This window comes from Tribolium madens, unplaced genomic scaffold (assembly GCF_015345945.1).
Source record: "Tribolium madens isolate multiple individuals breed KSU strain unplaced genomic scaffold, Tmad_KSU_1.1 Scaffold_91;HRSCAF=231;Tcas5.2_LG7, whole genome shotgun sequence".
NCBI classification, from domain to species: domain Eukaryota; kingdom Metazoa; phylum Arthropoda; class Insecta; order Coleoptera; family Tenebrionidae; genus Tribolium; species Tribolium madens.
The window spans coordinates 11,790,125-11,810,510 of record NW_025401063.1 but is presented as its reverse complement, the minus strand read 5'-3'; the positions used below and the strand labels follow the sequence as shown (position 1 = coordinate 11,810,510).

The following is a 20,386-nucleotide window of genomic DNA, read 5'->3' as shown; positions in this document are numbered from 1 at the left end:
CAGCTGAAAGTCTTATCTTATATCACCATTCGAGGGTTGGCCCGACACTTTTGAATCATCCTGTATATAACTCACCATGTACATTTATTTTCTTAAGCCTACTTAACAATAAATAATAGGAGCGTGCTTACAAACTTAGCGAGATGGTCCTCTTTTTTGGTACTTGGTCAAAAACCAGGAGGGCACAGAGTACGCGTCACAATCATACTTATTATGCATCTACTTATGAATTAAAAAACTCCCGCTTTTCGTTTTGTGCCTTTTATTGGTTTCGATAGAATAATTTTACTATATTGTGACGTTTGACCCCTTGTGCTGATTATGTTCTTATGAAATCTAGCATTAGCAAAGTTCTTTTGAATCTTAATTTCATTACGGAAAATAGGAGGTTGATCTCTTTGTTTGAGATAATTATCAAGAAATCTGTTTTAACATTGCAATTTCCATGGTAGACATAAGTCTCAAAATTTAATTATCACAAAGTGAGTGTCTATCAGTACGACTGAAAAGCGGCCAAAGTTTTGAAATTTTTGGAAGAAAAATGAAAAAGTTAACTGCTTCTATAATTGTTATTACTTTAGTTGCTGGTTTAGGTGCACTGTTCTGGCATCATGTAAATATTAAGACGACTGGAAAGCCTGCACCATCATTTTCAGCCGCATCTCATCCCGCAGTTCCAGAGAAATATGTAAATTTGATGTTCTTGTGTATGGTTCTTCTGGTCGCTTACATGATTCAACTTCTTCTTATGGTACCATAAATACAGCAATTTTATGTATTTTTTACTTTTACCACATTACTTTAGCACACTCGCGTACCAATTCCCTATCAAGTCTTTATGGTGACGAGTGCAGCAGTTTGGGGAGTTATTGCTTACAACAACAAGGTTCTGTTTTTATTTTCTAAGGCGACGGATATCTCTGTTGTTGATTTAGCGTTCCTTTACATACCGGGCGCAATATTTAACATAGCATTCTGCATAGACGTTCCCATTTTTTTTAAAACTCTCCCACAAATATTAGTCATAGGGCTTCCTGGTATTATTAAATGTTTTTTTTCAAATCAAGTTAAAAATTCGATTTCAGTGGCTGCACTTACGGGTCTTATTAATGGAATTTTGATGAGACAGTTGATAAGTGAAAGCTGGGATATAATGTTTGGCTTTTTTTTTGGACTTCTGTGTATACCGACCAATCCCAAATTTATTGGATATCTCCTTAAAGAACAGTCAATGCGCACGAAACACATCGGCGTCCTTTTGGAAGGAGAAGCATTGCTCACCTTTGTACTGGGAGATTATCTTTACTTTCTTGTAATCTCTTATATGGCAGGACATGTGATACGTTGGTACCAAATTATTAATGTGATACTCCGCTTTATTATCATGGGTAAGTGTATGTGTAAAAATTGTGGACGTTCCAGTTAAAACAGTCGATAGGTACTTTGGAAGGACTCTTATTTGGGATGGTCGGTCGTTACTTTGTACGAAAGATGTCATGGAACAAATTGAGCATGTTTTCAATATTTTTTGTAATGCCGTTTTTGAGTTTTTCTTTTTCGTTTACTTTTGGATCCGGTTCTGGTACAACAGGAATAGCGATACTCGGTCTTATATTGGGTCTCGAACGAACAACTCTAAGTAAGGAAGCCGAAAAATACGTAACTAATTTTTGGGAAGGTTTGGGATTCATAATGGACGTGATTCTCTGTGTTAGATGTGCCTTTAATGCTATGATTTATGTTATCCCAAAAACTGAATGGAGTCACTATTTTTTAATTTCTGTTGTTTATTTAGTATACTTCGTAACTCGTTTTTTTTGCTTTCTTCTCTTTCTGCCATTCTTAAAGAAATTGGGTTACGGAATGGATTTTAAGAACATGATAATTTGTGTTTGGTGTGGAATCAAAAGTCCTTTTAGTTTGCTGTGTGTAGCATCGATGGCAACATTAGACACTTCACAAGTATATGGAGACATATGGAAATTGTGCTTTTTTTTCTTTCTTGGGCTTTACTGTTTTTCCAACCTAATCAATGGCTCTTTTACGGGAATCCTTTTAAATTTCATGGGTTTCCGGACAATTTCTATAGCAAGACAAGCCAATATGAGCAACTCTATAAAACATATTTTTAACAAGAGAGAAAGAACAATTGATATATTAAAAATGGATAGATTTTTGGCTGATAATGACTGGGCATTTATTAGAAAAACAAGTACAATAGAACATCCTTATCACATAGAGTTAGCATCAGAAGAAGAAGAACAGTTTTTTTTTGGATACAGATACACATATTGTCCAGAATGTAAAAAAGATGTTGAGGAACAACCTACAACAAAAGAAATGAAGGAAATAATGAAGTAATTTTATTCATACATTACTTGCAAGCAACTTTTTTACATTTTCAGAGAAGCACAGATGAGAGTGCTGAAAGCCAAAAAAATTTCTTATGCAAGACAATTTGAAAAGGGGATGGTCTCTAAACAAGGAATGCGACTTCTCAGTCAGGGCTTAGAACTTCAAATGGACACGGGAGAATTATTTCAAATCAATTTAGATAATGTGGAAAAACAATACAGACTAGTTCGTCGAAATTTTTATATATACAGGGTGTTTCACATAATTTTACGTTGTAGAATATTTGTCAACGTCTTATCTGGAAACTCCTTCTTAAAATTCAACATCTGCATGCAATGTGTAAGCGGCCAAAAACTTATTGGAGACGAGTCTGTTATTATCTCGTTATTAAAACATCATACTTAGATATATTTATATTTGTTATTGTCATTCTTAATGTTGTCGCCATTGGAATTGATTGGCGTTATCATTCAACAATGGACAAAGACAGTACCCATATTCAACACTCCCACAAATACTGTTACGTTATGATATCAATAACACTGATTTTTGTTTTTATTTATTTTTTGGAATTTTTAATAAAAGTCATGGCATACTCGCGTAGAAGAATATGTGCTGACGGACTGACGAGATACTTCAAGTAGGTAGGTACTGCAATATAAATGTTTTTTTAAACTTTACAATTTTTTAGATCCGTTTCAAATAGCATTGATGTTATGATCATTATTATACTTATAGTTAATGTATCTGTTAAAGCTGCTACTTTGTCTTCTAACCACGAAGAAGAAGAAGAATCTGTTTTCGTAGTGTTTAATTGGTTACAGTTACTTGTGGTTTTAAAACTAGTCCTAGTTTTACGTATTTTCAACCCTATCTTTTTAAACTGCCTGGATCGCAGTGCGGACGCAAAAATAGCTTTGATTTATGATATCTGCAAAAGTTACGCTTCGACCCATGGCGAAATTTTAGAATTGCTGCCTTATTTAATCGACAATAAAAAAGCAAGAGAAGAAATTAAGATGAAACTCGATAATGATCGTTTGCTTATTACTAAAATGCTGGGACTTATTCAGAAAGAAAAGCCTTGGGTGGCCATTACGGTCAAGTCAAAACAAGCGATTCGAACGATTCTTAGTTGTATGTCAGAGGCAGTGACTCAACTTAAAGTTGGGGGTAGTTTTCGGAATTGAGTTGATTTTTTTTGTTAATTATGTCTTAAAGGTTGGATAGACAATTTTGAGCAAGATAAGTTATTGGTAGCAATGGATGTTTTATATGAGAGAGTAAACGCCATCGGTATGGTCCAACCAAGCGCCCCTAAAGTGATCTTCAAGGAGGTGGCGTGGATGGCTGAAGATGAAGATGTTATTAATTTTCTTTTTGAAAATGTTACGGTTAAAAAATTTGATACTGGAGATGTAGTTTTTGATGAGGGCGACGTTGCTGATGGCATCTATATAGTCGTAACAGGTTGAGTGATTTTTTTAAAATTTACATTTGAGTAAAATATCTTTCAAGGACTTTTCATTGTTAGTTATAATCCTAGTAAAAATTGCCTCGAAAGTTTACACGAATATGGACAACTGCCTATTGTGGATTACCTCTCTGGAACAAAATATGCAAATCCTGCGGTGGATTACGTAGTTTCAGGAAACTGTATAGGAGAACTAAGTTTTTTGACTGGGAGACCCTACAACTGTACTATTCAAGCCGAAGCACCTAGTCAGGTTTACGTGTTGAGCTGTGGTGTTTTAAGACGAGCGATGGAATTAAGTCCCGATCCAATCATTGGGTTCATATAATCAAATTTTTGTAGATGCATTTTTAAATAATTTACATATCTATAGTTTAGAGTGTAGAATTTGGAAAGAAGTTAGCATTAGAATTGCAGTACCACTCCTTCTGGCCACTCCAGCTTATCAATCCTTGAGTCATGAACAAGTCAAATATGCTCTAGAACGAGCTTTTGTACCAAATTTAAGAAAATATAAAATTTTTAACGTGACTGATATGATCGAAGATGTAATAATCGTTGATGGTCTTGTTGCCGATTTCAATACACGGGAGACTTACTTAGCTCCTTGCTGTATTTCCAGGTTTTGTCTAATTTATTTCGTGAAAAAACTTTTTTTATTTTTTCCTACATCATAGAACTGTACAAAAAATTATTTTGCCTACAAGCAGTCTAATGAATGTCCCATTTGATGTTGAGACAAAGATTTTAATCGTCCCTGACCGCGAAGTGGATGAATACGATGTTATGATGTTGGCAGAAGAAACTTGTGAAATGGTATTAAATTTAATTAAAAGGTAACAGTATTTATAAAGCGAAGATTTTTAAGCTTTCTACAGGATCACAATCTAAATGTCTTCAACACACAGTACAAGAACGCATTAAAAATAGAAGACGAAACAGAGCTAATTTACGCCAAAGACACGTTGATAAGCAAAAATCTTCTTATAGTTCACGCAGTGCTCCCCGTTCAACTACATCATCGGCGTCGACATACTCGCGTTCGGTAACTACTCTATCTTCAGTCGCAATAAATTGAATTGTTGAAATTTTGTTGTAGGCAATTGAATCTTTAGCAAAAGAGAGCATGTCCTTTAATGATTTTCTACAAGAACAAGAACAGAGAAAACTTTCGTATCGCACAGAGTCCTAACGTCCTGATTTAGATTAAATTAGATGTTGTTATAAATTGCATTTGTAATATATTTATATCACAATAATATTAAAATCAAGCTGTCTTTTAATTCGTACAAAAACATTCTTTTTCAATTAATGAATTATATTTATTTGTGTGGTTAGACATGTGACGATCCAAACGAAATACTGTGTTCCTGTGTGCTGGCAAATGAAATTTTTGTGGAAGCAACAGCCTGTAACCTTTTTTTAAGAGACCTCGAACTAGAACCCATATATGAATGATATTTAGAAGCTTTTCCTCCGATTTTAGCTTTTTGTTTTATGAAATGGCGAAGACACTTACTTGCATTATCACTGACCTATAAGCCAAAGTAGTATCTAATTTTTAAACGTACCAGATTTTACCAATTCACAGGTTTCCTCTTCTGTAAGCATTATGTCGTATCCATCATAGTCCTTAGCTGGAATAACCAGTAATTTAGTTTCAATGCGTACTTCAACATTAATTAGACTGCTTTTGGGCATTACCAATTTTTGTACCGTCCTGAAAATCTCCAGTTATCTAGATAATAATGTAGAAGGAACAAACCTAGGTATATAGCAAGGTGCAATGTACAAATCCCGAGTGTTAAAATCGACAACACTACCTTCGATTAGTATAATGTCGCTCATCATTTCATTTACCACAAAAATTTTATAGTTCGATAAATCCGGAACAAATGAGCGCTCGAGAATGTATTTAATCTTTTCTAAAGTGTAAGAACGGTACGATGGGACGTTCAACATGATCGTAATTGCTTTACGAAAACTAATGTACTTCCAAATTCGGCAAGCTAAACTGCAAAATATTTCGTGCACAAGAGCGGAATTAATTTACTGACGCACCCTGTCACCGGATCCGTATCCATTTCAATGGCTTTTTTCACAACATCTTGGTTGAGGACATAGACCTGACTGTGAGTCTCAGCAGTGACAACGCCACTGTATGGTCGTTCCGTAATTGTTGATAATTCACCCATAGTATTCCCTGGGATTATGTATTCAAACAAGGCCTCCTCGTAATCAAGGGACGATATAGCGTCAATTCCCGGCAACAAACCCGTCATCTTTAAGGTAGCTATTACATCTTCGTTTGGCGTGTACGTTACAAGGAACATTCCTACAATTTGAATAAAAACAAAAGTTATAGGAGGAAAATTTTGGTAAAACACCTGTCACGACAATGTAGATGCCTTCAGTGATATCTTCTTCACTGACAATAACATCTCCGGGATCAAATTTCTTAGTAGCAATGTTATTGTACAGGAAATTAATCAACTCGCAGTCGTCACCAATATATGGTACTTCTTCAAATATCTTCCTGGGCAACGTTGGTGCGATGCTTTTTATGCTATTGACGTATTTACTTCGTTCGCCCAAAGATTTAAAGAGTTTGTTGTATTCGACCTCATCTACCCATCCTGAGATTTTTAATTCGTGTAAGTCGTCTATCATGCTGTTTATAACAGCTCGTAAAGCTGCTTTTGTTTTGACGGTGGGAACAAGCCAACCTCCATGTTTTACAAACATGCTTATTCTTTTTACAATTGCAAGACGGTCTTCTTGCATTTTTTCTTTTATTATTAATCGTATTTTTTCATTGTCGATTATTTGATGAAGAATTTCCAAAATCTCTTCTTCGGCAACGACATAGTTTTTGGCCATTTCAAAAGCCATTGCTCTGTGAGAATCAACTTTACTATCTAAGACCTTAATCATCGTATTAGGCAGGGTTTTGAAGAACTTAATGACTCGAAGAAACTTCAACAATGTCAATAAACGGAAAATTAGACAAATCACAAGAAGTATTTCCAAATAGATACAAACTGAAGTGAAATGAAACAAAAGTTTGAAAAAGTAACATAACAGTGTGGCGAACGTAAAGCATAGGATTACATATTCAGTCAAATTGTGTTGATACCTAAAGTTATAACATCAGTAACAGTAAAAATCATTTAGAGTTTTACCCGAAGTAAGTCGATAACGTATGTGTTATCTTATGTGACCAAGAATATGCACAAAGTTTTATTCCAAATATGACAAGGTAGATAATAAAAAATAAAATAGCTAAGCCAAATTTAATGTAGTACACCATAATTAATGTTTTCGACCTCAATGCGAAACTTGTTATGAGCAAACTAATGTTGATTACTATGACAATGTATATCGAAGTTTTGAAAAATGTCGTTTCGATAAAGTGGTAACACCACAATTTCCACTTGACTCGTGGTGCTTTGTAGTCTTCACTTCTCGATTTTAGGACAGCCTGAACACGGTTTCGCAGAAACCTATAGAAAGCTCTCTACAAGAGAATAGTCTCAAAGCATAATTTGTGACACACCTCTTTTGTGAAAAGTTTGTAAAGACCATCGAGTTCGATGACGAGTTCATCGCTGTCCATTGCAATTTCGACAGCTTGTTGTAAGATTCTAAGTCCTTCTTTAGATATCATTCCACTTTCAAACTGTCTGGCATAAATAGTTTTCTTCAGTTTGAGGATTCGAAGTTTCGCTTCTTTGAGCATCTCTTTCAATTCTTTGGAAGTAGGTTCATTTGGTATATCTTTTTCGCAATCTGGACAGAAAGTGTATTTGTATCCGAGGGAAAAGCCTTCATCGTTTTCATCTTCGTCTTCATTTTCTGCAGTTTTGGATTTCTTGTAAGGATGTTTCAACGTTGTTGTGGTCATGACCAATGGCCAGTTGGCGTCAGACAAGAATCTTTAAATAAGGGTTTATACTGATGGCAAAGTTTTGATAAGTAAGTAAAACCATCGATATTTGGAGGATACAGAATTTTAAGCTAGTAAATACTAAATACCTACGTATTATCTAAAAATATTCAGTACGGTCCATTTTGAAAAAATCGTTTTAAACATCTGGTTGGAATTACCCTTAGTGGGTCTTACGACAGAGGTGCTATAAACTACTTAGAGCGCCAAATCCTCCAAATATCAATAGCTGAACTATACCTACCTGTCCATCTTCAAGATTGCCACAGTACGACTTCTGGCTTCATACAGATATTTCATGCAATTGTTCATGTTTATTCTTCGAGATGTTGAAATTTCCGCAAGTCCTAAAACACGAAGCACACACATTGTGAAACTTCCATTGATCAAAAGCATCAAGAAGTAGACGCCGACAGTATGGAGAAAAATTGCTTTGTTTCGTGTCATTTCGGTTGCTAGAGCGGAATAGGAAATACAAACAGGGTTTTTCAAACCGGCCCAAACATAAATAATCATATTTGAAAAGGTCATTCCGTAACCGATGCGACTCAAAATCGGCGAGAACAGAAAGAATGAAATAAAGCGAGTGATGTTCCACAACAAATAAGTGACTAAAACAAATATGTAGTCTTTATAATTAAAAGTAGTTCCAATCATTTCAGGGAGAGCGCTGCCCGTGAGAAAAATTATCACACTCGTCATCAAGTAACAAATCATTTTCCAAAGGTTCACAACTGATTCCTCTACTTCTTTTGAGAGAGACTGACGCTCATATGCCATCATTACCGCCGATATTATAAGGGTGAGAGCCCCTGCGTTAGATAAGATGTACTCTCCAATATAATAATTAGAATAGCAAGCAGCAACGGTGAGGACCATCAGATACGAAGGGTCGTTGTAGGAGAATTTCATCAAGAAAACACAGAAGAAGCCTAAGACATAACCTAGGAAAAGACCTAGACACAGAAAAATATCACCTAATTGCAACAAACAACTTTACCCCCGATTATCAACCGCACAAACCCCATGACGAACTGGTACCAGTATACCACTAACGAAAACATATGCAATAACGTCAGCTGGTAAATAAACCATGGAAGAATTGTTGAGAAAAGCGTCTCTCCTTGAAGCAAAGACGTAACGTACTTGTTCTGGATAGTGTTTTCTTGGAGATAGCGCAACACATCCACGGGATAAATCGCACTGTTCACAAATCCAAGGAAGATTCCATCGGTGACTTTCCAGTTTTTAGGGTCTACGACCATCTGTGCGACCAAGCCGCACAAAAGGGTACTGAGAACAGAAACTAAGGGCAATTTTAAAGTGCGAATTTTCCTTTGTATGTACCTGGAAACGAAATGATTAACACTTGGGTCAATGACCTGACAAATGAATGCACGTCCAGACAGAAAGCTGTGCTGAAAAGTAACACCGGGAGGTAAACTTCCTTAAAAAGCGGTATGACAAAATAAAATTCCACTCCCAGATTGTACATCCAAAACGAAAACTTCATTCCAACACCCCAGAAAATACCTAGGAAGAAGACGAAGACTCCGTGGGGGATGGGTATCTCGTACGCCTGATCAGATTAATTCGAGGTTATAAATCAGGAAGCAACTTACGGTGAAAATATGACGAACAATTGTTACCAGAAGTATTACACTAAAAATATGAAGGTACTTCATAGAATTGGTCCTTTCTTCCATGTGAAAATTCTCGATATCAGTTGGCTGACCACCAACGTAAATTAGAAGGATCAAAATTAAAATCAATACAGATTTCATTTTTATAATTGCATTTGTAAGACAGTTCATTAAACACGTTGTCTAAGAAAAAACTGACAGCACGCTGAAAGCCAACTACGTTAAAATAAGAACTTTATTTAGAACAAAACTAGAACAAAATACATGAAAATAAGGATGAGCATTTGATTATTTCTGTTGCTCAGCACTTCGTTTATTCTCTTCCTCCTCTTCCAAATAAACACTATGCGTTTCAGAATCGGTTCTCTTGAAAAACAACATACCGCCTGAATCACTCTGCAAACAAACCAGTATAGGAGAAATTTTAACCTCATCCTGTCAAATACCGATTCTGGTTTGAACTTGCTCAGAGTTTTACTAGTAGAAGTCCCTTTTTTCCTCGAAGTCATCATTTTTATTTTTTTCTTTCGAGTTTTTTCTTGTGTCGCATGTTGGAGACATTTCAAATTTGCTCCGGCATCCACCATCTCGCACGTTTCTTCAGCTAAAATCATGACATCATATTCATCTACATCTTTCTCGGGAATTATAAGTAGCTTCGTATCTAAGAAAACTGGAATGTTAAGTAAGCTACTCTTTGGAAGTATGAGTTTTTGGACGGTTCTAGGAATACAACAAGGGGCAACAAAAGTTTCTCTAGTATTAAAGTCAGCAGCAGTGCCTTCAATTAAAATAATGTCTTCAACCATATCAGTGACGGCAAAAACCTTGTAATTGGATAAATTTGGGACAAAGGCACGTTCGAGGGCGTACTTGATTTGGTCTTGGGAGAAACCTTGATAAGCTGGAACCGACATAAGAAGAGGAACGGCCATTCTTATACTGACTTCTTTCCAAAGCCGACATTCCAGTCTAAGGAAATCAAGAGTGACAATTTTTGGCAAATTTGGAACTTACCCTACGACGGGGTCTGGACTTAGCTCCATTGCCCGATTTATAACACCCTTACTCAAAACATAGACCTGGCAATGTGCATCTGCAGACACAGTACTGTTATAAGCTCTTCCAGTCAAAGTGCTGAGCTCGCCTATACAATTACCAGACACTATATAGTCTACAACACGTTCGTCGTATTGCGTAGCCGATAAATAATCACCGATTGGCAATTGGCCAAATTCATGCAAACTAGACAATACATTCGGTTCCGGTTTATAAGTGATCATAAAAAGACCAGTCACGACGATGTAAATACCATCAGCAACAGTTCCTTCGCCAAACACTACATCCCCAGGTTCGAATTTCTTTACCGTGACATTTTCAAATAGAAAATCAATAACGTTTTGGTCCCCTGCCATCCACGCAACTTCCTTGAAAATGACTTTGGGGGCGCTTGGTTGGACCGTTTTGATCGAATTTACTTTGGACCACAGCTCACCAATGACTTGGGTCAGTTTTTCTTGTTCATAGTCGTCGACCCAACCTTGCATAAAGCATGGAAAATTGTCCGAGAAAAAAAACAACTCACCAGCAATCTTCAACTGATTTGCTGCTTCCTTCATCGAGTTCAAAATCGTCCGAATTGCTTGTTTCGTCTTCACAGTTATTGCAATCCAAGGTTTCTCCTTTTGAATCACTCCCAACAACTTTGTTATGATAACCTTATCCCTTTCAATTTTCTGCTTGATTTCTTCTCGGATTGTGTTATTGTCGATTATGTAGGGCAACATATCCAAAATTTCAGTCTCTCCAATTGCATAACTTTTCCCCAATTCATACGTAAACGCCAATTGGGTGTCAACAACCCGGTCTAGATACATAATAATTTTCGGGTAGAAGATTTTCAAAATTGTGAAAAGTCGCACGACTCGCAGAACTCGCAAAAGGGTCAAAACATGATAAAAGGCATCATACTCGTTCTTGGGAATTTTTGCATATAAACACTTCAAGTCATAATAAGCGTCCATCGTACATGCCACCAATACGATGAAATCAATAATTCGCCAAACAGACTTGAAATAGGTCTTAATTCCGTGATTCCAAATCTGGATCCAGGAAAATGCCAATACTTTCACAATCATCTCAAAGATGTAAATGAAAGAGAAAATAAGATCAAGGATTGAAATCGCAACGTCAAGTTGTTTATTTATGGTATCTTCATGGTGTCCTGGCGGATGATATATTATGTCCACGATTATGAAAATGCAATGAATGGTTATAACGACCAACATAAAGTGTTCGAATGTATTATTGATGCAAAGCCGGTAACAAAGTCGTCTAAAATATTTGCGAGGAGGTTTGATTATATCGGCTTGAGTTCGGTCTAAATGTTTGACCCTCTTTCGAATGCATCGATATATACAGTTCTGCAAAAACGAATTAGATATATTTGTTAAATTAAGAAGTGTGAACACCTCTTCTTTGAATCGTTTCTCGAGCCCTTCGAGTTGGATCATTGCGGCTTCAGTGTCCATAGCAAGCTCGACGGCTTGACTCAAAATCCGGATTCCCTCTTTGGTCATCATGCCGTTTTCGTACTGACGCGCATAGCACATTTTTTTGCTTTTAAGCACCCTCATTTTGGCCTCCTTGGCCATGTCTTTTAATTCTCTGACTGTTGGTTCTTTGGGAATTTCTGTTTTGCAATCGGGGCAAATTGTAAACCGATATCCTAGAAAAAAGCTGTCTTCTTCGGTATCTTCCATTCCCATACGGTATGGATGTTTCATGTCAGTCGCTTCAATAACGACCGGCCAGTTGACGTCAGCTAAAAATCTATCAATGTGTTAGATTTCACGAATCATTTCAGTTTTACCTGTCCATCTTTAGGATGGCCACAGTTTTGTTCCTTTTGGTGAAAATATGTTTCATGCAGTTTGTCATGTTGATTTTTCTCGCTATAGAGATTTCTCGCAAGCCTAAAAACTCCAAGATTTTTTTTGTAAAAGTCCCATTGATTAAAACAGACAGGAAATAAATGCCCACACATTGAAAAAATATCCGTTTCATTTTTTCTAGTTCTAACTCATCCTCTATGAAGATTAAGGAAAGGGCTAGACTAAAGGAACTCTTGAGGCCGCTCCATACACACACTATCATGCATTTTAAGTCCATGCCGTATCCTAACCGACTGATTATGGGAGAAAATAGGAGGAAACATATGAATCTGATCGAGTAATATGTCAGATAAGTCACAATTATGCGTATATACGAGGAAAAATGTGCAACACGGGCTATTTTAACAGTAGCCAGCAACGCAATAGTGACACACATGACCGCATCAAGAACATACCCTATGATTTCCCATATGTCATTCAAAAACTGGTTTGTTTCTTTTGCAAGAACTGTGCGTTCTATTGCCATCATGGTACCCAAAGTCATAACGGAAATAGACCCACACCCAGATATGTAAAGATCTGACAAAAAGAACGTAAAGTAGGGAAAACTGAAGGAAATCAAGGAGATGGTGAAAGGGTAACGGTGCATTGTGCGCATCATGTAACGACCAATAAGACCCATCAAATACCCAAATGCGATACCTAAATAGGAGTTTTATTATTAGTAGATATTTTTGACTTCTACGACTTACCAAACAAAACAAAGCGTAGAAACACCATTACAAACTGATACCACCAAACGACGAATCCCTTTTTATGGTTGCTAACCAAATCGTGTGTAGTTTCTGCGAAAAGCATATTGAAGAGGGCTTCGCCTTCCAACAGAGTGCTGATGTGTCTAGTTACTGTTGTTTGCTGCTTCAGAAGGTACACAATGCTTGCAGGATTGATCGGAACAATAAAAATACCGAAAATTAGTCCAATAGATAACGACCAATTCGGTTCAATCACCATTTTCATCATGATTCCGAAAAGGATTCCAGTTAGAAGAGTTACTACAAATAATTAGAGATTGTTCCAATAGTAAATCGGATTTTGTACCAAAAATTCCAATCACCATAAGTTGCGGAATAATCTTGAGGAAAATGGGGACGTCGAGATTGAAACTGGTGGAGAAGACCGCGGCAGGTAAGTAGATGTAGATGAGATCGATAATACTGGTGGTCATGGAGTCGGAAGCAAGGAGCACAAAGCGACTATTGTTGCAGATGAGCCCCCAGATGACGCCGATGAAGATCATGAAGGCGCCGTAAGGGGTGGGAATGTCGTATCGCTTAAAGTAGGTCATTATTAGAGAGTTGGGAATGGTGGCGACTTACGAGTAGGATGATTCGCATTATGGTTGCTAACATGATTATCACGAAGAAATAGATTACGTTATACTGAGATGGAATTGCGGGGTATTGGGCACGGGGACTGTCTATACGAAATGTTGTGTTGAGGAAGGCCTGGCATGATTCGCATAGGATTAAGATTAACAAAAACTTTATTTTAGACATTTTGATAAAGTTTTGCCAGTTTTATGGTCGCTAAGGTTACACGCAACATTGGTGATTTAAAATTTTATCCGGAAAAATTGTTATACTTTTTGTCCTTTATACATTCATTAATCATTACGTTTCCGTTTGTAATTTTGTAAAATTAAAAAAAAAATGTACAGGACATTGATAGATACTAATCTAGTGCATCAACCATACAGCATGGAACACCCTATTTTTTATTTTTGCTTCTAATAGATTAATAAATTGTCTATCTAAAAAAATAAACTTTTAATGTCTGGAATTGATAAATGATAAGATATTTAACATTCAATATTAATTGTAGCAACAATGCCTATCAATATCTGAGCACTGTTGATACTATATATTGCCATGTGGCAACCATAGTAATTCCACTACAGATCACTTATCTGTTGATTTATACAGAGATTGTAAAAGTCTTTATAAATACTGAAATTCGAATTATTTTATTGTAAAAAGAATAATGGATTTATTTTAACACAAATGTGATTATTAAGGCCCGTCCGGAGCAAACTTGGCCTTCAGAATTTTACAACACTGGTTCAGCTGTCAAGCTGGGATCGGTAGCAGTCATAAACGACAATCTAATGGAAGAACATAATTTACTTTCAGGTATAAATTCGCTCAAATTTTTATTAGCACTGTTGTAATATTGCTACCCGATTTTAGATTGCGAATTATTTAATTTTGGATTACCTCTTGAAGTTATCGACTTGGATAACAACAATCTATATTTCGCTAGTTGTAAAAGTTCAAAAAAGCGTCGCAATCCCACTTTTGTTTTTGATTTTGAAATCTTAAATTTTTTTAAAACGATTTTCTTGTCGGGCTCGTAAATATAATTTTATACTTTTTAATGTTTTATTAGGATTCTTTTAATATTATCTTAGATAATTGCCAATTTAGTTTACTTATATCACCTTGGTGATAAATAATAACAAATAAATAAAAATCAAAGGAAATGATTTTTTATTTAGTAAAAATTCTTATTAATTAATTTAATTGAATTTCCCTTAGTGGCATACTTCTGGACGCTCTTGGATCAATTATTTCCGGAAGTAGTGCCCTCATGTAAAATTTCTCCAACTTCGACTCCATTTTTTGCTTCCAGAATTCATCCTCCTTTTGAATCACTTCTGCTTTTAATCGGCTTTCTCCAGTCCACACACATAACAAACATTTTTGCTTGTTGGTTACGTGCAGTTGTCCCTGGATTTGATAAAACCAGTCATGGTTTTTATTAATTTTGAAAACTCCTTCGGATTTAAATTTCCAAAACGTTATTAGTTTTTTTTTTATGGCTTCCTCGGGTGTATATTTTTGTTTAAAGGCCGTATACGGACATTTTATTTGAACTATCATTTCTTCGTTTTTAATGATACCGTCTGGCGATGCTCCCAAAAAAAAAAACTTCCCTGTCAGTAAATAATCCGCAGCGTTCAACAATAATATTTTCCCCCCTTTCAGCACTTAGTTTCTTCTCCAACTCCCTCCTGGCATCGATTTCATGAATTTTACCGTGATTTAACGACGGTATATTTGGCGAAGTTACATTGTAAAGTAAATGTTTTACCGTAGCAGCAGTATTTGTGGTTTTTCTTAATTTACATATTTTTCCAAAATTTGACGCTGTTAGCATTTTTCTTCGCATTTGCATCCACTCTCCTCCTACATCTTGGTCTCTTGTATTCTTTTCGATTTCTTCTAATTCTTTGTCCGTTTTTCTTAATTTTAGTAAATATTCCTTTTCTTCTTCCTTATACATTTCTTGGCACATATCGGGCTGTTGCGATGCCTCGCCATACGATTTGGTATCTTTTGAATCGTGTTTAAAATTATTTCTTAACCTATTTCTTCTCGAAAGCCTATCTTTTGTTATTTTTTTTAACCTACGGTTTTCAATTGTGTAAATAATTTTATTGTTTTTTTTGAAAAATACTGTTCGTCATTTTAGTATTATGCGAAATAACGGCGGCAGCACATCTTGCTTAATATGAGTTGCCAAGCGCATAATTAATTCTTTTGTCTCCAACAAATTTGGCAACAATGGAGTGATACTGTTCACAAATATTACTTGTAAAATTCATTATAAGACTTTTCGCGTGATTAGCAGTGTACCTACTGACGTATATTATTTTATTTATTTACGATAGACTAGATTATATATTTTTTTAAATTTTACTATTTAAAGTTCAATAATGGACTTTTTCAACTCGCTGGGACAATACAGAGTGATTCTTAAATAGACCGACAAAATTTTATCCTTGGTAGTATCAAATGAGAACATGCTGGAAAAAATATTAAAAAAATACATTGTTTAAACCATCGCCGTCTCCATAGAAATAATCCTTTTCTCGCCTGGGCATTTTTTGAGTTCAACTGATTCCCGTTGGCGCTTTAATCTGGGGAAATTTTTTGACATATCCAGTTTTTTAGCTTAAAGAGTTCAACCTCATAATAACAATTCTCCCTGGCGTATCTTGTTTTGTTGTATCCTTCCTTCCCAGCATTTATTAATTGCGTTATTTTTTGTTAATAATTAAAAATCATTCAGTTTTTCCTTAGTAATCCCCGTAACTAAGAAAAAATCGGAATCACTGCTCCAATGCATTTTTTACGAAATGCCCAGGCGGGATATTGATACATTTCATTAAGGAGGCGGTGGTTTAAACATTCTCCAAATAAAATTTATTAAAGTTATTTTCGAGATAAAGCGTACGCCACTGATGTGTTCATAAATAGTATTAGGAAACCATGGTATTAACTTGATGAAAATGTATTTGATCATTGCAACAATTCATAAACGCCGTAAGTGGCACGGATCAAAGGGGTTTTGCCCCTAAAAGATATAAACGTAAAAAGGGTACAGTTTGTCTCCATTTATCCTTGGGAAGCTGTGATAAAATTTTGTCGGTTTACTTAAGAATCATCCTGTATATTCGTACAAGGTTCATGTGAGATATATCAGTTTTTTCTCCGCGAAATCTTACTAAAAGAAGAAACCAAATGAATGAAATACGATTAAAGTGTTAAGACGTTTACTACACTATAGATTACAGGCAAAATTATTTACTGGAACAATCCTTTGGTTTCTTATTGTCCTGCACTTCTTGCCTGTCTTCATCGTTGGTCAAAAGTAAATCAAAATCAGTAAAAGGAGGTGAAGTCGAATCTAGTAGATTCAATTGGTGATCCTGTAGAAGAGTTTCGAGTCGATTTCTTTCATTACTAATTTTTTCATGATTTTTAAAATTAGCACCTGTTGAGTCATCTGTTAAATCGAGCGACTTCAAGAGCGCTTCCACAGATTCCAGTGTCGAGGTGTCTTGTCTGGATGTTGAACACATTTGGGAACTTTTCTGATTCGAATTTAATTTATTCACTGCTTGACTATTTTTGAAAATATCGGTGAAACTTATTTTACTCTCGTCGAGTTTTCCCTTCTTAGGATCATCTACTTTCAGACCACTTACTTTCTTATAGTGACCCCCAAACCCTCGTTTCACCCTTGAATCATCACGCCCTGATTTAAGCAAATCCAGCTTCCTCAAAGCTTCAATTTTTTTCGGAAAACGAGGAGCTGTCAGTATGCGACTCTTATTTCTTATCAACTTCGTCAAAGATCGTTTTGGATAATAAAAACTATCGATTTTTTGCGGCCCATTTTTACTTATTCCCACCTCTTTGGGTATACTTGGACCATCCAGACTCTTGTTCATAGAAAAATTCAAATCGCTCAAAATCCGTCCCAGGATTTCTTTACTCGAAAAAATATTAAACGATTCTTTCGAATCTGAATTTTTAAAATTAAAACGAGAGTCTGTAAACTGAGGTCTTGAACTGAATTTGTCGTTGTCGAATTTATGACTTGAAAGAATTGCATCACACACTGCTGTTAATAACTTGTTGTGCTCCTGACCGGTCCTTTTTATGACATTATCAGATGATAAGCAACTTATCGTTTGGTTCGAAACGATTGGCTTCACCTCGTGCTTCAAATCTTTCTTATCGTTGAACAGATTCATGATATTTATGTTATTTTTCAGTAAGAGATCGAGTGATTTAAGTAAGGCATTCGATTTGAAATCACTAGAAGAAGGTTTCTTACTCCCTAAATAATTAGTCAGGCAGAAATTGACAATATTGTCACTGTTTATTGTCGAGGAATCATCATTTTTTTTCTTGGAAGAATTTTCGTCTGGTTGGTTGCTTTTACAGGGACAACATAAAGGTTGGACACAAGGACAGCAAGCCTTTTGTCGACAAGGACAACAAACAGGTCTCTTACACCTACATTTACATTTACGTTTTCGCACACAACAAGGGCGTGGCCTGGGAAGATGCATTTCACTTATTTTTGTCGCTTTTTCTTTCATTTCTTTTACGGTTTGTGTTTCTATAGTTTTGCTTTCGCGTCGTTTTCCTTGGTCACGTTCACACGGACAACAGCAGCAAACTTGAGTCACACAAGGACAAACATTACAACAGCACTCATAGTCCATCCCGCAACAGCAGCAATCGTCAAAATCGTCCAAAACCGCGTCGTTGATTGGTTGTGGCTCGGGTTGAGCGGGTCTTGGGAGCGGAGCGTTTGGGGTGGTTCTTTGTGAGGCCCTGTTATCGTTTGTACTTTTCTTAAAACAGCTAAATAATCTTCCCTTTTTCTTTTTTTTCTCACTGAGAAAAAAATAAGCAAAATAAACCAATAACGCGATTGATTCGATTTACCCTGGAGGTTGTTGGGCGGGGGAAAATTCCTTTGGTGAATCGGATGGTTGCCTTAACTCAACTCGAGGTCGAAACTCTTCTCTGTCGCTTTTTTTTACCCATGTCCACCCAGACCATTTGCAGTACTGTAGTTCCCAGTCACTGGATGGCCCAGGAGGCTCGGGTGGAGGGAAATGGTTAATGGTGGGTTCGGTAATGATGCCTGGAGTGTCTCTTACGGGTCGTTCGTGGATGTCGTTTCTATATTTTCGAGAATTTTTGCACTTGTTTCGTTTCGAACATGGATATTCGATGTCTTGAGGGGCCATGCAGTAGGACATTTATAAAGAAAGATTTTTGGTTTTTTGACACATAACCGGCGGAAATTTTTAGTAACACAATCGAAAAATAAACAAAATGTTGTAGAATGACATTTTGATGACATTCAGAATATACTGAGGGATCTGAAAACTAGGATCAACAAAATGTCAAATTGCTTGTTTACTCATTTATTAATTCCATTATGTACAAATTATATAATTATGTAAGTAGAGCGTAGCAAATAAAAAAATATTCACAATCAATCAAGAGCTTGCATGTGCTGAACGTGAATATTGGGATTATTCCTCACATCAAAATTGGGATCATTTTCGGTGTTGTACCTCCCTAATCGTGACATAATCAAGATTAGAACTACGACCCCTAGCACTAGAATAATCCCCAACATGCAATACTTCCTATAAAAAGATTTGCCACCTCTCACTTTTGACGCCCCCCCAAACGTTATCCTGGCAAAAATTCTGATAAAAATAATCTCGAATTAGAAATGCGCTTACCTCCACCAAGTTTTAACTAATTCGCTTGCGGGCCTCCTTTTATACTTATCCTCATCATGATCAAAAACTACCGGCTTGACCTCCCTCACATCCTGAAAAATTCGTCTATTTGATGACGCCTGATATGCCTCAGTCCCTGTCCTGCTGAAAGCTCCTTGATCCTCCACATTCACAACAGAATGTGACGGATTCGGAGACTTATTCGTTGAAATAGACGACGTGTGATTGACCACAGCTTTTACTTCCCTGTCTTCAGATAACTAAAACTGCAGATCAAATAAAATCAAAGTGAGGCATGTCTTTTACCAGCGGAAGTCCCAAACCGGCCCTAGCCCAGTTAACACCCACCAGTTTCTCTTTCAAGACGTCAGCAACAGGGCTGATTAAATTTGAAGGAGGAAACAGAGGGCTCTTGCACGAGGGACAAGTGTAGCCTCGGGGGGCTGTCGTAGGTGGCAACTGCCGTGAAAAGTGGTCTAGACATGACCAATGAAATACATCTGAAATTCGTCAAATCGCAACTAATACAACATAATGTATAAAGGGGCTTACGGTAACAAGTTAGTCTAATACTGTCCTCTACGTTCAGTTCTTTATTACACAACTCACATATTGAGTTGTAGTCGCTGTCTTGTAACCATTGCAAATAAGATTGAACGACGCACTAAGCAATTTTATTAGAAAAAAGGAAAAAAAATGTGGCAAAAAGACTTACAATTGGATGGTTAGTGACCATACAGTTTTCACAAACACAAACACGATGTTCGAAACAAAATTGGTTTGTGACGCGACGTTTTGGGCATTTGCAAAGCCCCATTGCAATATTTTGGTAAAAACAGACGTAGTTTTTTTAATAATAAATATAAAACATCGGAGCCACGTAAATGACGTATTTGTGACAATAATGACATATATGACAGTTGACAAATGAAATCTGTGTGTGAATTGGCG

General features: G+C 36.3%; 5 protein-coding genes across 5 annotated transcripts; 1 reads left to right on the top strand and 4 right to left on the bottom strand.

The window, feature by feature from the left end:
* Window positions 1–482: 482 nt before the first annotated feature.
* LOC123011050 (sodium/hydrogen exchanger 10-like) lies at window positions 483–5,079 on the top strand. The gene is made up of 13 exons (XM_044408313.1): window positions 483–751; window positions 806–1,037; window positions 1,086–1,388; window positions 1,439–2,357; window positions 2,406–2,580; window positions 2,634–2,995; window positions 3,047–3,528; window positions 3,577–3,825; window positions 3,874–4,147; window positions 4,203–4,451; window positions 4,507–4,645; window positions 4,698–4,874; window positions 4,929–5,079. Exons 1-13 carry the CDS (start codon window positions 542–544, stop codon window positions 5,019–5,021), a joined length of 3,864 nt encoding a protein of 1,287 aa, XP_044264248.1. The 5' UTR covers window positions 483–541; the 3' UTR covers window positions 5,022–5,079.
* Window positions 5,080–5,163: 84 nt separating this feature from the next.
* On the bottom strand, window positions 5,164–9,581 carry LOC123010974 (sodium/hydrogen exchanger 10-like). Its single transcript, XM_044408205.1, has 11 exons — window positions 9,416–9,581; window positions 9,123–9,354; window positions 8,776–9,081; window positions 8,020–8,731; window positions 7,386–7,764; window positions 7,012–7,346; window positions 6,217–6,965; window positions 5,891–6,164; window positions 5,595–5,843; window positions 5,411–5,549; window positions 5,164–5,364 (listed from the first exon to the last, which is right to left on the bottom strand). The coding sequence occupies exons 1-11, from the start codon at window positions 9,557–9,559 to the stop codon at window positions 5,164–5,166; spliced, it is 3,720 nt and encodes a 1,239-aa protein (XP_044264140.1). The 5' UTR covers window positions 9,560–9,581.
* A 91-nt stretch (window positions 9,582–9,672) lies between these two features.
* LOC123011122 (sodium/hydrogen exchanger 10-like) lies at window positions 9,673–13,871 on the bottom strand. Its single transcript, XM_044408428.1, has 9 exons — window positions 13,692–13,871; window positions 13,414–13,645; window positions 13,065–13,367; window positions 12,291–13,014; window positions 11,890–12,250; window positions 11,004–11,841; window positions 10,436–10,958; window positions 9,865–10,390; window positions 9,673–9,814 (listed from the first exon to the last, which is right to left on the bottom strand). The coding sequence occupies exons 1-9, from the start codon at window positions 13,869–13,871 to the stop codon at window positions 9,707–9,709; spliced, it is 3,795 nt and encodes a 1,264-aa protein (XP_044264363.1). The 3' UTR covers window positions 9,673–9,706.
* A 3,051-nt stretch (window positions 13,872–16,922) lies between these two features.
* Window positions 16,923–19,032, bottom strand: LOC123011149. Its single transcript, XM_044408463.1, has 2 exons — window positions 18,621–19,032; window positions 16,923–18,569 (listed from the first exon to the last, which is right to left on the bottom strand). The coding sequence occupies exons 1-2, from the start codon at window positions 18,938–18,940 to the stop codon at window positions 16,958–16,960; spliced, it is 1,932 nt and encodes a 643-aa protein (XP_044264398.1). The 5' UTR covers window positions 18,941–19,032; the 3' UTR covers window positions 16,923–16,957.
* A 60-nt stretch (window positions 19,033–19,092) lies between these two features.
* LOC123010794 (zinc finger protein-like 1) lies at window positions 19,093–20,373 on the bottom strand. The gene is made up of 5 exons (XM_044407916.1): window positions 20,151–20,373; window positions 19,988–20,099; window positions 19,742–19,935; window positions 19,436–19,695; window positions 19,093–19,387 (listed from the first exon to the last, which is right to left on the bottom strand). The coding sequence occupies exons 1-5, from the start codon at window positions 20,250–20,252 to the stop codon at window positions 19,180–19,182; spliced, it is 876 nt and encodes a 291-aa protein (XP_044263851.1). The 5' UTR covers window positions 20,253–20,373; the 3' UTR covers window positions 19,093–19,179.
* Window positions 20,374–20,386: the final 13 nt, after the last annotated feature.